This window comes from Macrosteles quadrilineatus, unplaced genomic scaffold (genome assembly GCF_028750875.1).
Source record: "Macrosteles quadrilineatus isolate MER2022 unplaced genomic scaffold, UCM_ALF_1.0 Scaffold_1__1_contigs__length_201487025, whole genome shotgun sequence".
NCBI classification, from domain to species: Eukaryota; Metazoa; Arthropoda; class Insecta; order Hemiptera; family Cicadellidae; genus Macrosteles; species Macrosteles quadrilineatus.
The window spans coordinates 123735420-123751856 of record NW_026542594.1 but is presented as its reverse complement, the minus strand read 5'-3'; the positions used below and the strand labels follow the sequence as shown (position 1 = coordinate 123751856).

Here is a 16437-nt window from a genome sequence, read left to right as displayed (position 1 = left end):
TTGGGATTTCCCTGTAACGTCTAGAAAATCTTCCATTTTTATTAATAGAAAATTTTAACTTTAGTCCTATTGACTTTAGGAACCTAGCATCTTGTACACTTATAGATAAATTCTCATATCTTTTTTATATGACAAGTAATTGTAGTTTCTTCTCCGTTAAAGTCAATTGCCTTGTCGTGCTGATCGGCAAATGTAATACTGACAACATCTAAACTTCTCTTATTTACAGGAAAATATATAATATTTCTTGGAACTTCAATAATTTTGTAGCCAGGAGGAGCTTCTGGATAAAAGCTATGTATGGTGTGTGATTTGTTGCCATTTAAATAGGACCCATTTGCAATATTACATTTTACTCTAATCACATTTACATTATTAATGTTTATTTTATTTGTAGATTCAAACTGAACACCAGGAGTAGAAACACCTTTAAATCCCAATAAAACAGACCCTAAACATGGTTTTGTAAAATCAAACACGTGGCTAGAAAGTAGTGTCGCTTTCATAGTTTTATTATTAGCTGTAAGGAAAAAATCTGGGATTTGCTTTTGAATTTCCTTTGCAAGCTCAACCACCTCATATGTTCCTTCAGAAATTTCTATTGTAACTGGAGCATTGTGGTCATAATAGAAAACATCATCACCTTCACTAATGGTTAATTTTTTGCCTTTAAGTTGATTTAATTTTGGAATAAGCCCTTTGAATAAAGGTTTGGATTTAGTATTAATTAATGCTTCTCCATTTTTATCTACTATAACTTTAAGTTTTCCATTTAATAACTGGTTTAAATCATCAACTGAGATCTCTCCTTTTGGTAATGTAATTTTCTCTACTTTGTAATATGTTAAAGTATTTAGTGGGTTTTTAACATTAAATATTGAATTATAACTTTGAAAATCTACCAATCCAATTACATAATCATCATTTAATTCTATGGGAGGAAAGAATACTGACTTTAGCTCTGGCTCTGTACCCGAAAATGTTATAGTAAATAAATCCATTTTTATAAAGAAATATTTTTTATGAATGATAAACATAAAATTCCAAAAATAGAACTATTTAAATCTTGTATTTGATCGGTTGTATAGTAGATTTTATATCCCTCAAAATATTTAATTACTTCTTTTGGAGGTTGGATTCCAAATGGGTCAAAATAAATTACAATATTTTTATTTTTACGATAAGCTGTCCAATGTGTGCCAGATGAACTGTCTAAATTAACTATTCCGCACTCTTTTACTCTTGGTGTTAGATTTTTTAGCTCGTTTTTTAGGTACACCCCCCTGAAGTGAGGCACGTCTTTTGCGACCTATAACAGCTGGTAGTTGTCCATCTTTTTTATTAAATTTTAATGCCATTCCCATCTTTGCTTTTGCCTTCATCAAATTTGTCACGGCATAAGCAGCAGCTCTTTCAGCAAGACTTGCGTCCTTGGCCGTTACTCTAGTCCAAGCTAAGTCTGCTAATCTCATGTCTGTTTTGTTCCGAGCAGCGGTATCGGGATTATTCATGTAGAATATGTCATGCTCTTTACAATAAGAGTCTAGTTTATTTTTTGGAGGTACATTTTTAGCTATATTCTCACGTATATTCGTTCCAGGTCCACAGTACCGATATGATGGTATGTGAAGTGGGAATGGAAGGTTATTTATAAGAGTATTCAATAACCCTCGACCCCTGTAAGGCTTTAGGAATAAACCTTTGCCCTTTTTACATGTTTTCTTATTAACATTTTTTACCATTTTTATTATATAAAAAATGTCTTTTATTCAACAAAAACACAAATTTAAAATAGTACATACTAAGGAAAATATACGAAAGAAGTTGGGTCTATTTCCTACCAATATTCGATGTGTTATTTGTGGTCCAAGCGGAAGTGGGAAGACGGTTGTAATTTATAACTTAATTGTAAGAAAGGAAGGATTAAAATTTACAATCTTATATTTAATATCTAAATCTTTAGAACAAGATAAATATAAAAAAAATAATTGAAATATTTAGTTTGTGTGATGAAGTGAAATTACACACGTTTACTGACTGTGAAATCACACCAAATGATGTAAAATCACAGTCAGTTGTTGTATTTGATGACATAAATAGTCCAAATATTACACAATTTTTCTCAATGGGTCGACATAAAAATATTAACTGTTTTTACTTGTGTCAATCTTACAGCAAAGTACACAAACATTTACGTGATAATGTAAATTTCCTAATATTATTTAAACAAGATGATTTAAATTTAAAACATGTATATCACAATCATGTTGGTAATGACTTTTCATTTGACCAATTTAAAAATCTCTGTCATCAATGTTGGGATAAAACTAAATACGGCTTTCTCGTAATAGACAAAGAAAGGCCAAATAATAATGGCAAATATAGATTTATGTTTGACAAATTCTATCAAGAGGATGGTAAGGGTAAATAAATGAAAGATTTTTTTTAACATTTGTATTTATTATATATCTACACATTTTGAACATCAATTTTATAATGACCAAACGCAAGAGTGTTGATCCCATCTTCCAGAATAAACCTCTTGTCATCGTCAAAGGATAGTACTTTTTTATTCATGGTTAAGGTTTGAAGATGATGATTTATAGATTTAATTCTTGTCACATTCTCATAGTAATCTTGCCCAGTTGCAAGGCAGTTCAAATAATGTTGATGTCTGAGGAGATGTTTAACAGTGGCACCATCAGCTCCTTTAGCTTTCTTCACCTCTAGAGCTTGCTTGTCTTCTTCATATAACCATTTTAGAGGAATGTAAGAATATAACTTTGGTCTTAAACCACAATATTCATACATAATATGACCACCTAATTCATCTTTAAACTTTCCAGTGACTTTTTTATTTTTATCAGAGTATAAGAAATGGTCTTTACTATATCCAGAGGTATCAAAATAGTGTAAGTCACATTCTAATTCCTTGTAAAAGTCCTCTGTAACTATAGCATACATTAATGAATCTGTATCTGTCATTAGAAATCTTTTATTCTTAAATTTTGACATATAATTATAGTGGAAATCATACATTATTACTTTACTAATATCCAAAATGGTCATTCCTAAATATATTGGTTTATTAAACTTTACAACTAATTTATTTAAATGTATAGCATGTAAATTGTTATCAAACTTTTTACTACAATCAAACCTTGGATTAGTGACATATTTTGTTAATAGTGACTCATCCTTGAGATATATATCACGAAACTTGCGTTGATTCATGATTGTTCGACCAAAGAGACTATTATTTAACAATTTATAAAAGTCTTTTTCGAAATCAGTTTTAGCACATTTGCGTTTTTCAATATTAAAATTAATATAGGGCGCAAGCCATTTAGACTGTCTAAATTTTAAAATTCTATGGTATTTTGTTACAATCAAACCCAATTCCTTATATTTTTGTAATGCTTTATAATGTAAAATATATTTAGTTTTGTCATTTAAATTTGGCATTAATTTGCCATTCATTTTCTCTGGTGCTAATGGATAGTCATTATGTAAATCATGTAAGCTTTTATCATATTTTAAATCAACTTCTAAAATGTATCCAAACTCATCATTTTGATTATATTTGTAGTCTATCTCATTCGACCAACAAAATCCATCCATAGGTAGCGGCTCGCACATCGCTGTTGAGTATAGCGAGTTACAATCTAAATATATTAAATAGACACTCTCTTGATTGGGATCATAGTGTTCACCCATATATCTATTATTTGCTTTAGCGTAACGTGTAGAAATCATACTGACTCCTCCTCGAATCGCACTTTCTATGAACAAATGCATGTCAATATCTTTGAATAATTGTAATTTTATTCCTTTCATTCTAAGACAGGCCTCCCATGTAAGTCCAGGAAGTGAATACATATGTACAGGGTCAAGTTTGTAATCTTTTAAACACAGGTCTCTAAATGTCTCAAACACATCAGCCAGTAGCAATACATCTGTTTTAAGATATAAATCATGATATTCTTGTAAATTATTTATATTAAAATGGGTCCATACATTTTTAGCATGTTCATATTCATTGGGAGAGATATGTTCTTTAGTTATAGAACTGTAAAATGTTTCAATTGGGGGTAGAGACTCTGCGAACTTATCTGGTCCCGTCATATATTCATAGGGATATACACCTTTACGTTGTAGTAGTGGATTTTGTATGAATCTAAATGTGTTCAAATTGGAAGCCAATTTATATAATGGAAGGGACAGAAAGTTGTATGAATCTAAAAATACTAAATCATCAACAGAGAATGATATATATTTTTCCATATCTTTAGCTGTACAATTTAATTTACGTTTATTAAACATTCCCAAATGTTGCATTATTATGTGACCATCATAATTTTTCAAGTTATGGAAGAATACTGGTATTTTCTTTGTTACTTTATTATTTAAATTACAATCATTGTGGGCAGCTCCACGGTATTGGCCAGAGGAATGGCAATGATCTCTCACCCTATCAAAATATAGGGGCTTTTCACAAATATGACAATGTGTTGAGTTTTGGAAGGATACCTCTTGCTCAGGGGTCATTTGAAGAGGAATATATATTGCCATTTGATTTTTAATATAATCATAAGTCTGAAATAAACTTTCAAAAAACACATCCATAACATTTGTGCCACTGTACAACTCTTCAGAAATAATTTTTGAATCTTTTACTATGACAAATGCAAATCCCGATGGAATATGTATATTAGAGTTTATAAAGCATTCAAAATCTGCATAAATTACATATGGGGCTACATATGTCCTTTCCGCTCGTATGTCGCGGTGGCCGCGACATCCATTTTTGACGCTTCCACTCGAATGTCGCGGCTGCCGCGACATTGTTTTAAACGACTCTAAACTCACTTTATATAGTGCAGAAATGTTTAAAATGATAAGAAAGACTGATCAATGGTTTTCTCAATTTATTTTAGCTGCCCTTGGATCAAAGAAAACAACCACAAACGATTTAGTTGGCTTTGGAATAAGTTTGGTCGCCGTGGAAACCAAAAATTCCAAAAACTCAAATTTTAGAAATTTACATATTTTATTCATAATAATACAAGTAAATGTTTATGTAATTGATATTTTTTGTTTGTTTTTACATAAGGAATGTAAATAATATTTTTTCAATACTCTAAAAAAAAGTTTTATATTTTTATTTTGCCTAAATATATGGATTTTGTAAAAATTTATTTTGCTTTTGTTTATTTATGACCATACCAAAAATAAAATTTTAAAACTAAAATTGTAATTTTATGTTTATATTGTATAATAATTTATGCTGAATAAGAATCAATAGCTCAACCTTATTAAATAACTAATATTAGATAAAAAAAACACTAAAAACAAAAAACATGCCATTTTTCTTTAAATTAAATGCAAGTGTGAGGGAACAGCCATGCAAAATAATTCGAGTGGAAAGGGTTGATATTTATAATTTTTAAATTGTAATGTATCTTGTTTAGACATTTCCACTCGTTGAGCATCAAAGTTTTTACAATATGTTGTGTGACGTTCTAATATATCATTAGTGTAAAAATGTTGTAAACACAACTTACAAAAATACTTCTTATTGTTATCTTTTGTACAGTGGAACATTAACTTATCAAAATCACGAATTAAACAATAATGTGATTTACGACCTTCTTGTAATAATAATAAATCTACATGAGTATTGCTATTCAGTTTGGTTGTTCTTAATGGATATACACATTTCTGGTCTTCAACTCCAAATACATTAACACTTATATTATTTTGTGTTTCAAATTTATCAATATCAGATATTTTTACGGGATATTTTATATTTGTCATATTTAACTGACTTTCATAGGGTACATAATTAGAGACTCTATTAGCATGTTCATTGATACAATTCCTTGGATATAAAGCTGCTAATATCGACCAAATGAAACATTTATTATCTATGTTTTTTATATTTAGAACTGCTTTTGTCAACTTAATACTTTTTGGTGTGGAGATATATGACTTTGGAGTTAGGGGCTTATACTTATAAACATGCAGCTGCCAATATTTAGTATGTTCATATATCCATCCACTACCTTGGGCTTGATATTTATGAACCGATGCATCAATCTTTATAAGTGCATTTTCAATTTGAGACTGTAAATCTCGCTTCTCAATAGTTAAGGTAGTAAGGCTTCTAAAATCTGCAATACATTCTTTCTCATTAACTAATTTACCATTTTGATCCATTGAATATTTTATAAATTTGATTCTCCTAACTAAAGTCCATTTTATCGGCAGAGAACAAGACTTAAGAGTGTTTTCAAGGTCAGCTCTAATTGATTCACCAACAAATTTTATCATTGTGTATGGACAATTATTGCAAGAATTGATATGTCTTCTAAAATGTCCAACAACATTTTTCTTACAAAAATGCTTCTTATGGTCGTGTTTTGTAGACCACAGCATTAACCTATTAAAATCACGAATTAAACAGTAATGTGATTTACGACCTTCTTGTAATAATAATAAATCTACGTGAGTATTACTATTTAATTTGGTTGTTCTTAATGGATATATACATTTCTCATCTTCAACCCCAAATACATTAACACTTATATTATTTTGTCTTTCAAATTTATCTATATCGGATATTTTCACAGGATACTTCATGTTTGTCATATTCAACTGACCTTCGTATGGTACATAATTAGAGACTCTATTAGCACTTTCATTTTTAGCATTCCTTGGATATAAAAGTAGAAATCCCCCGCATTGAGCCCCGCGTTCTGATTGGTCGAGAGCTCGATGACGTCACAAAGATGGCGGAAGGAGTAGGGCAAAAAGTGTTTGGCGGGAGCTGGGATGGAACCTGGTCCGGCGGCATGAGAAGCCGAAACGCTAACCACTGAGCCACGGCGCTCGATGTTAGACTTTGTGTCGAGGTCGTATACGAGGGCCGGCTTCGAGGGCCGGCATCGGGGGTCGGTATCGTGGATGTTTTTTTTTTCTTTGGCACGAGATGATCGTGGTTCTGCTTTTCTCCACCAGAGTGTGCTGATATCGTCTGTTTTGGGAAAAAAAGGTGGTTCCGTCCTTCTCCACCAGAGTGTGTTGATACCTAGGTCGACTGGTCTCTAAACCTATTGTTTTTGTTTATGGTTGTATTAAATCGATTGTGGTTCTGCTTTTCTCCACCAGAGTGTGTTGGCACTGTTTGATGTATTTTGTGACCATCTCAGATTATACAATATGTTATTGTTATAGTTGTACCAACTTGGATGTTTCATAGTCCTACCCTCAGGCAAACTAATAATATTTCTGGTATATTATTTGCCTTGACTTATATGTTATTATCATAGTGATACCAACTTAATTATTTCATAAGCGTAGGTTAAACAATCAATGTTGATTACAAACTTGCAATAATATGTATAACAAAATGTTCTATACCATCTTTTATATTTTACTGTAATCTAATCTGTTTACCACTATATGTTACTAACTGCACTAGTTTTGCTAATATAATTAGTTGTTGTTGTTATTATATATATATATATGTAATCTATCAAACTTGAGAGATATCTGGGTTTTAAGGAATGAAACTACAGCATACATATACAAATAATGTTTCTTTTTATTTAAAAAATAGTAAATTTATGCTTCTACCAGACATCCCTGTACATTTCAATCGAAACCCCCCTTTATTAAAATTTTCAATCTGCTCGTCTGAGAGATGGGTCACAAAACGCTGAGGGAGAAATGTTATTGCTGGTCCTCCACCATCAGGTAAGGTTATCTCAGCAACGACTGATGGTCTAAATTTGCTGTCCGTTCTCTTCATAGATGTTATAGGGTATCCTTCTTTAGCAGTGAGCTCCTTACAGCTGTATTTTGGAGGTCCCTCATACTTTTCCAATTCAGCCAATTCACTGAGCATCTTATCCATATTCTGTAACAATTTGCAAACTAATGTATTTCTGTATTTAACCATTTGTTTTAGAGATAAAAAGTTAGTACCGTCTGAGCAAGAGTTAATTCTTTCTTGACAGTCTTGGTGTAAGCATGATAATTATCGGTAGTAGCAGTTGTAATGTATAGGTTATAAAACTAAGAATTGTTTGGTACCTAATCAATATGTTAGAAAATATATATAAAAAACGTGTACGTTTTGCTGATCCACTTGTTACCAATGTCTACTTATTGCCTGATGAAGAAAGGAAATCAGTTTGGGAGATGGTGGCTAGAGATAGAGTTCGATTTCAGAGAAGAATAAAAGAAACAGGTGAAATAATTTCAAAGGTACTTATAATACCTCGTAGTTAATAATAATATATCAATAATATAAAGGACAGGACAAAATTGAAGTTAAAGTTAAAGATCGAAATATTAATAAAATGTGTTCAAATTACTTACGTAAAATTTGCGTGGAAGTGCTTGAAGAGATTGTAGCAGTAGAACGATGTAGCTTCGAAGTAAGACGTGTACTGTGAACTGTGGTGGTACGATCGTTTATATAGTGGGGAGTTGGCGCGCTTTCCGGTTGACCAATCCCGTGGTAGAACTGGGTGTGACGTACACTATATAGCGCGCGAGTTTCAAATGTTGTGTCAATAGCTGTTCACTAGTTTCTCTTTGAGTGTACGAGTGGCTGTTTGATGGTGAGTACATATTTGTAGTTTTTACTATGGAACCTATTCATATCGTTAGAAGCCATGATACGTATGTTAGGAAATTTAGAATGTCTGGAAGAAAAACCATTTTTAAATTTAATACACCACCGGCTGGTTATAATGAACTTGATTGGATCAAAAGTGGTTTTGCTCAGTTGGTAGAGGAAATGAAACGTGAATGTACAGGGGCGAATGATTATTTAGGATTTACTTTGAAAAGTTTGAATTTAAAGAATAAGGAACCTGGATACGTTGCTTTTAGACCATCAGAGGAGGTGAATGATGATGTTTTGTGGACTATATTTGGGGGTATTATACAAAGTAATGAAGAGTCTGTTACATCTAGTGATACATTTATAGTGGAGTGTACTAAAGTTAGTCTACCTGTAGGATCTGGGGGTCATAAATAATCAGGTTTCTATAACAATTTTTCAGAAGAGTGTCGTAGTAGAATTGGAATTGTTACAATTAAAAACATAGATAACCTGTGTTTAGCTCGAGCTTTGGTAGTTGGAAAGGCTCATGCTAAAAATGATCCTCTTTACAAAGCAATCAAACAGGATAAGGGTAAAAGACAGACGTTGCGAGCTGAAAAATTGTTGGCAAAAGCTAGGGTTTCAATACCTTTAGAAGGAGCTGGCATTAGAGAGTTAGAAAAGTTACAGTCTCATCTAAAAAAATACAAAATAACTGTTTATAACTACAATACGAGAGGTAGAGAGACCTATTTTAGTGGTGACAATGCTGATGCAAAACTAAAAATCAACCTTCTTTTTAATGAAGGTCATTTTAATGTTATAACTAGTTTAACATCAGCATTTGCCTGTAAATACTATTGTGAGGCTTGTCATATTGGGTATGAAAAGCAAAATGAACATAGATGTTCATCATTGTGTTCAGCCTGTATGGTAACCTCTCCGCCCTGCAAACTGGAACATGATGGTATTACTTGTCCTGACTGTAACCGTCATTTTAAAAATTAAACCTGTTTTATTGCTCACCAAAAAAACATTTGTTCATCTGTAAAGAAGTGTGGGGAATGTAACCGGATTGTAAGACCCAAGGGTAGAAAACAGATCCATGTGTGTGGAGAACAGTTTTGTAAAGTATGTTTAAAATATACTGATCCAAACCACAAATGTTATATGAGAGTAGATTCAAGTAGACCTAATGCAAAGAGCTTTTTATTTATATTTTTTGACTTTGAAACTCGTCAAGATGAAAACATTCAAGATGATCCAGAGAAAAAACTTCATGTTGTAAATCTTTGTGTTAGCCAACAGTATTGCTGGCAATGTATATCAAATGATGATGACATTCACTGTGAAAACTGTATGATCCGTCAAAGAGTGTTCAATGTGAATCCTGTAGAAATGTTCATGAACTATGTAATGGAGGCAAAAAAGAAATTCAAATCCGTTTGTGTAATTGCGCACAATGGGCATGCATTTTACATAAAACATGCATGTTTTATATATTTAGCACGACTAACCTGTTGTTAAACTCAAATTCCAAACAGTTCCTAACATATTGTCTGTATACTAAACATTTTTTAATTCCAAACTCTAAGACTCTCTGTTTTATCTTACAGAACACCAATGCAGAACTAAGGGAGGAGTGGCGATGTGACTGGACAGATCCAAGAGCATCCAATGTAGTGAGACAGTGGATACAGAAGCTTCGAGATCTACTTGTTTTCGTCAGCTACTTTGTGGCTCGGACGAGTGCGATCCAACAGCAATTGTTAGCTGCTACTGTCTTCAGAGAAATTTATCATTCCCTGACGACAGCCTTGGCAGCAGACAACAGGTTGATGCGATCGTATGCGGCTGAACACAGGAATGACGACTACAACGTCTATGACCACACAAGACCATCGATGGACCCAGGGCCAGCCCGAGAACAACATCTTGAGTGTCCGATATGTATGGAGTCTACTCCATCAGTGGTACTGATACCGTGTGGGCATATATTTTGTGGACCCTGTTTGCTATTTCTTGGAACATGTCCAACATGTAGGAACGCTTTTGAGGCGAAATATAATATTTATTTTTAAAAAAGTCTTTTCACTTTGCTCAGTAAACAGTTTGCAATCGATTTTATGCTTACCGATAAACTATAGATTTAAAAATTGATACATAGCTCACAAATGGATAAAAATGTAATTTTATATCATTTTATACTGTTTATTATATTTTACCTCAAATGCATTCCTGTATGTTAATATTATTTCTAATTGTATATATGTATATCTTAGTATTCAAGTACTCTTAGTTTATTATATCATAGACTTATAGTAAATATATTCTTATTCTTGTTATATATGTAAAAAAAACTTTTGTTAAGTATTAATGATTTTATATATAAATCTTAATAATCATTTATTAACACTATTTCATAAATGTTATGTAACATGAGTAAACATCTTTTAGTATAATAAAAACATCATTTTTTATTCAACCATATTTTTACTTTCACTCTCCTTTTTGACATTTTACCATACTATAAGAATCATGTTATTTCAGTTTTTCAAAGAATGCAAAAATTAAAAGTAACAAAGAATATTCCATCCATACAAGATGGTAATTAGCACTCGTTAATCAACATGAAATAATTGATGTGGTATCATCGTGACAACAGTAACATCTCAAATAGTTCAAAGTACCAAACATATTATTATTAACATAAATGAGGATACAACTATGAAACAACCAAGCTTGTACAACTATAAGAGTGACATTTCATATAATTCAGTTAAACCTAGTGGAGAAAAACAGAACCATAGTATTAACACACTCTAGTGGACAACAGACAATATCAGCACACTCTAGTGGAGAAACGCAGAACCACAATCAATTTAATATAACCATAAACAAACAAAAATACATCAATAGGTTTAGAGACCAGTCGACCTAGGTATCAACACACTCTGGTAGAGAAGGACGGAACCACCTTTTTTTCCCAAAACAGACGATATCAGCACACTCTGGTGGAGAAAAGCAGAACCACGATCATCTCGTGCCAAAGAAAAAAAAAACATCCACTATACCGACCCCCGATGCCGGCCCTCGAAGCCGGCCCTCGTATACGACCTCGACACAAAGTCTAACATCGAGCGCCGTGGCTCAGTGGTTAGCGTTTCGGCTTCTCATGCCGCCGGACCAGGTTCCATCCCAGCTCCCGCCAAACACTTTTTGCCCTACTCCTTCCGCCATCTTTGTGACGTCATCGAGCTCTCGACCAATCAGAACGCGGGGCTCAATGCGGGGGATTTCTACTTATAAAGCTGCTAATATCGACCAAAGGAAGCATTTATTATCAGAATTTTTTATATTTAAAACTGCATGTTTCGATTGAATAGTTTTTGGTGTGGGGATATATGACTTTGGAGTTAAGGGCTTATACTTGTAAACGTGCAACTGCCAATACTTAGTATGGTCATATATCCATCCACTACCTTGGGCTTGGTATTTGTGTATGGAAGCATCAATCTTTAAAAGTGCATTTTCAATTTGGTGTATTAAATCTCTTTTCTCAATAGTTAAGGTGGTAAGGCTTCTAAAATCTGCAATACATTCTTTTTCATTAACTAATTGCCCATTTTGATCCATTGAATATTTTATAAATTTAATTCTCCTTACTAAAGTCCATTTTATCGGAAGAGGACAAGAATGAAGAGTATTTTTAAGTTCAGTTCTAATCAATTCACCAACAAATTTAATCATTGTATATGGACATTTGATGCAAGAATTGGCGTGTCTTTTAAAATGTCCAACAACATTCGTTTTACAGAAATTACAAGTCTTGTGATTTTGTAATATATGTGATTTTAAAGCCGCATTATTATCACAGATTAAATTGCAAACTTTGCACAGTTTCACCTTCATTTGATGAATTACCTTGTAGTGGCGAATCAGATTACTTTTGGTGGAGAGCGACACGGAGCAGTGTTGACAGGTGGGCCTCATGGTCCAGAATGAAATATCACCCGAATCACTTCTATTTATAGATTTTTCGAAAATTAAAAAAAAATTTTAACCAGAATTGTGAAATTTTCAAAATTTTTAGCTAGAAATTAAAAAAATTTTAAACAATTTAACTAGAAATTACTTCAACAGGAGGTCACCCACCCAAGGCTTAATCAAGAGCTACCACTAGAGACGAGAAAACCGACCATGAGTCGGGAGCGAGAAGCCTGACCATAGGTCAGGAGCGCGCCATGAGCTGGGAGCGCGTCCGAGTTCGCGTACAAACCTCGCACTGTTAAGTTGATGATTTTGAGAATATACATGTGAATAGATGTGGATTTAAAATAGTAATGAAGTTGTACAATGGTATTGAACATTTATATAGGGGTGTACAGGCAAAGATCAGGGTTTTTGAAAAAGTGGCTAAAAAATGATCCCCATTTCCAGACATGTTTTTCAGTATTAAAAAAGTAGACAATTTATATAGAGGTGTATAGGTCGAGAGCTGGGTCTTTAAAAAAAGTGGCTAAAAAAAGATCCTGGGGCTTTGGACATTTTTTTCGCCGAAAATTTTAAAAGTTCTGGGCCAAAAAATGCCGGAAGTGCCGTCTCTTTGCTAGTTTACCACTACTTCTACTGTATCTAACTGGTAGCAAGGCACAGCATGCTTAGCACTTAATCTATTATTCCAATATTGTACAAAAAAACGTGATAGACTAACCTTTACAGGTCTGCAGACAATACGTATTCAAAATACCAGATTATCCTTATCTTTGTTGTTATTGTAGAAGTATATATGTTTCACAGCTCAATTTAGACATTACTTCAATCAATAGTCAAAAGTGAAATGATAGGTTGTTTGCTATATTTCAGCCGGGAGCGGTGCGCGAGAGGGACCGCACGCAGAAGAGCGCGCTGCACTACTGTGCTGAGAACGCGACCGTTAGCTGTGCTGAGGAAGTGCTGGCTGCTGCTCCAGAGCTGCTGGATGCGAGAGACAAGGACGGCTACACGACCCTTCACCTTGCCACAATCTCCGGCAACTGTCCACTAGTGCGGCTGTTGCTAGGCCGTGGCGCCGGCGTCAACTGTCTGGACAACGAGAGACACTCCGTCGTCCACTGGGCTACAGGTAATCAATCAAAATTTGATGGGGATAGATAAGATGTGTTTTGTTCTGGTTCGAGCTTAGTTGCACTTGGGCCTATCTAAGTGTGTACAACACCATGCCCGCCGTCGAAGAGGACATAGCTACAAAAAATAATGATTATATTTTGTAATGGAATGACATGTGATTTAGTAATTTGTATGTTTACTCATATGACTATGGTTACCAGGGGTTACTATGTTGTTGACTTGTTTTGAAGTGAGTTGTTGTTAGTTGAATGTTGAATAAAAGTTCTTGGAAGAATTCGTTTTATTCTATCTTTACATGGTGGCAGCGTTTAGACTGAAGAATAATATTTTAAAATGGAATTGACACCAGAGTTACTGAAAGATATATTAAACTCTGTTCTAAATACTAAAATTAGTGAAGAGGCTAAATCTAGGCAAGAACCTATGTACCAAGTCAAACCTCCTGATCCTTTCAACTTCCAAGATCCAGCAACATGATCAAACTGGATAAAGGTATTTGGAATGTTCCGTAAAGCTACTGGGTTGGCTTTAAAATCTGAAGATCAGCAGGTGAACATGTTATTGTACTGCATGGGCCAAGAAGCTGAGGAACTTCTAACGTCACTAGGAATGTCTGAGGAAAAAAGGGTTTCATTTGATGTGGTAGTGACAACTTTTGATGATTATTTTTCTACCAAGAAAAATATATTTTACCATCGAGCTATGTTTCTACAGAAAGACCAATGTCCAGGCGAGAAGGTTGACTCTTACATTAATGATTTACATAAAATGTCAGAGAAATGTGAATGGTCATGCAGCAATTGTAAGAGTAGACATTTTAATGATGAAATGATACTTCTTAAGCTTGTTACAGGGATGTCTAATAAGAGTTTATCCAAACACCTACAATTAAAAGATGGGATAACGTTGACTGGGGCAGTTCAAGCAGCAAGGCAAGCAGAAGCGATGGAACAACAGGCTGCTAACTCGGAAGAGATAAGCGAAACATCAGTCATGGAAACAAGAAAGACGTTTTCATCAAGGTTTGGTAAAACCAGCGACACACAGTTTGGTAAGGCCTCAGCATTTAATCAAAATAGTCAGAAATGTAGTCGGTGTGGTTCAAATCAGTTTCATTCCAAGGAAAAGTATCCGGCAGTTGATAAAGTTGGTTTCAAATGCGGATTAAAAGGCCATTTTAGTCGGGCAGGTAAACGAAAAAGTTTCAATTCAGTAGTTCAAGAGGTTGAATTTGAACCATCATCTAGCAAAGTTAATCCATTTGCAACACACGATCCAGGCTTATTGTATCCAGTTCTGTTACGATTGATGAAAGGGTGTCAAATATAAGTTCCTCCCAGCCGTTTTATGTAAAACTTTTGGTTAATGAGACTGATTATCTTAACTTCAAAATTGACACGGGTGCTGATGTCAGCTGTATTGGAATTCAACATGCACAGATTTTGAATCTTAAGATTGAAAAAACTAGTATCAAGTTAAAAGGTCCTGATTGTATACCACTTAAAGTAATTGGTAAGTCAATCGTGAGCTTAAAGAAAGATGGTATAGATCATGGAGTAAGTGTTTATTCTAAGCAGCCAGAAAGAGCCCCTCTTAGGGAGGACAGGTGTTTCGGCGGCAAACGGGTTTCTCATTTTTTGTCTTTCCCGCCACTTTGACTGACAAGTGGTGGGGGTGTAAAAAGCAACCCTTTTGGTCAGTCGCAACACTCGTGCCGTCCGTGACAGTCGTGTTTTTTTGTGCTACAGCACACTGGGCGATACATTGTCCAGGCGGTTCAATTTTCATTCATTTTAAAGTCATTAATTACAGTCATTCAATTCAAGGTCATATTATTCATTCATGTTTGTTCAATTTTTCATATTTTAACCATTCAATAAACTCAGTGTTTTACAGCAACACGTGCTTTTCATTTATACAGTCCACTACAAACAATTACATCCATTTTGAATTTGCTTAATATAGTACGCCGTGCGCCAACATAGAAATTTGGTCCTTCGAGCCGGATATCCAGTGGAAAAGTGCCTTTTTTGTGGATTAAGTGCATTGCTGAGTGCAAGTTTTTAACCAAAAACAGTGAATTTCGGCAGAGAGAGTTTGGAGTTGGAACTCACCCCTTCAACTTTATCACCAGAGGCCAGTCCCGAGCTATTGTTCCAAGAGCCCTAGCAGCCCTTCGCAGAACAACCTCGTTGGACCCTTCTCGTCATTGTGTGAGTGAGTCGCCACCATAAAATTTCGCTTCCCTTCCTTTCAACACTTGTACTTTCAACTGCGATCCTCATCATAAAAGTCTCCTTGTCATTGAACCTGAAAGCCTTAAGACTGCCACTTTTTCCCTCACCAATTGTAACAAACCATTCACAACTAAAATTTCCTCCGATTCACTATCCCACCATCCTGGATACCCTTGCCTTATTGTATTTGTTAGCCTGCATTCCATGATCGATTAACCATTCCTTATTCAAAATATAAACCTTGTGAGTTTGACGCCACCTGTTTAAAATGCCAGATGAAAATACAGTCTCAGATGATGCTAATCAGCTCAAGGTGTTGATACATAAAAGAGGTCAATGCAAAGCCAAGTTAACTAGATTTCAAACGTATTTAGTTTCCCAATCTACGACCTTAAATTAAGAAAAACTCAGATTAGGTAAATTAGAATCAACATTCAATGAGTTTGAAAACAT

General features: G+C 34.1%; 1 protein-coding gene across 1 annotated transcript in view; it reads left to right on the top strand.

Moving 5' to 3' along the window:
* The window catches only part of LOC129000296 (uncharacterized), a 236244-nt gene that overhangs the window by 23689 nt on the left and 196118 nt on the right, over positions 1–16437 (top strand). Inside the window, exon 2 of the mRNA XM_054427260.1 lies at positions 13484–13742. Coding sequence (XP_054283235.1) covers positions 13484–13742 — 259 coding nt within the window. The remainder of the gene's footprint in view (positions 1–13483; positions 13743–16437) is intronic.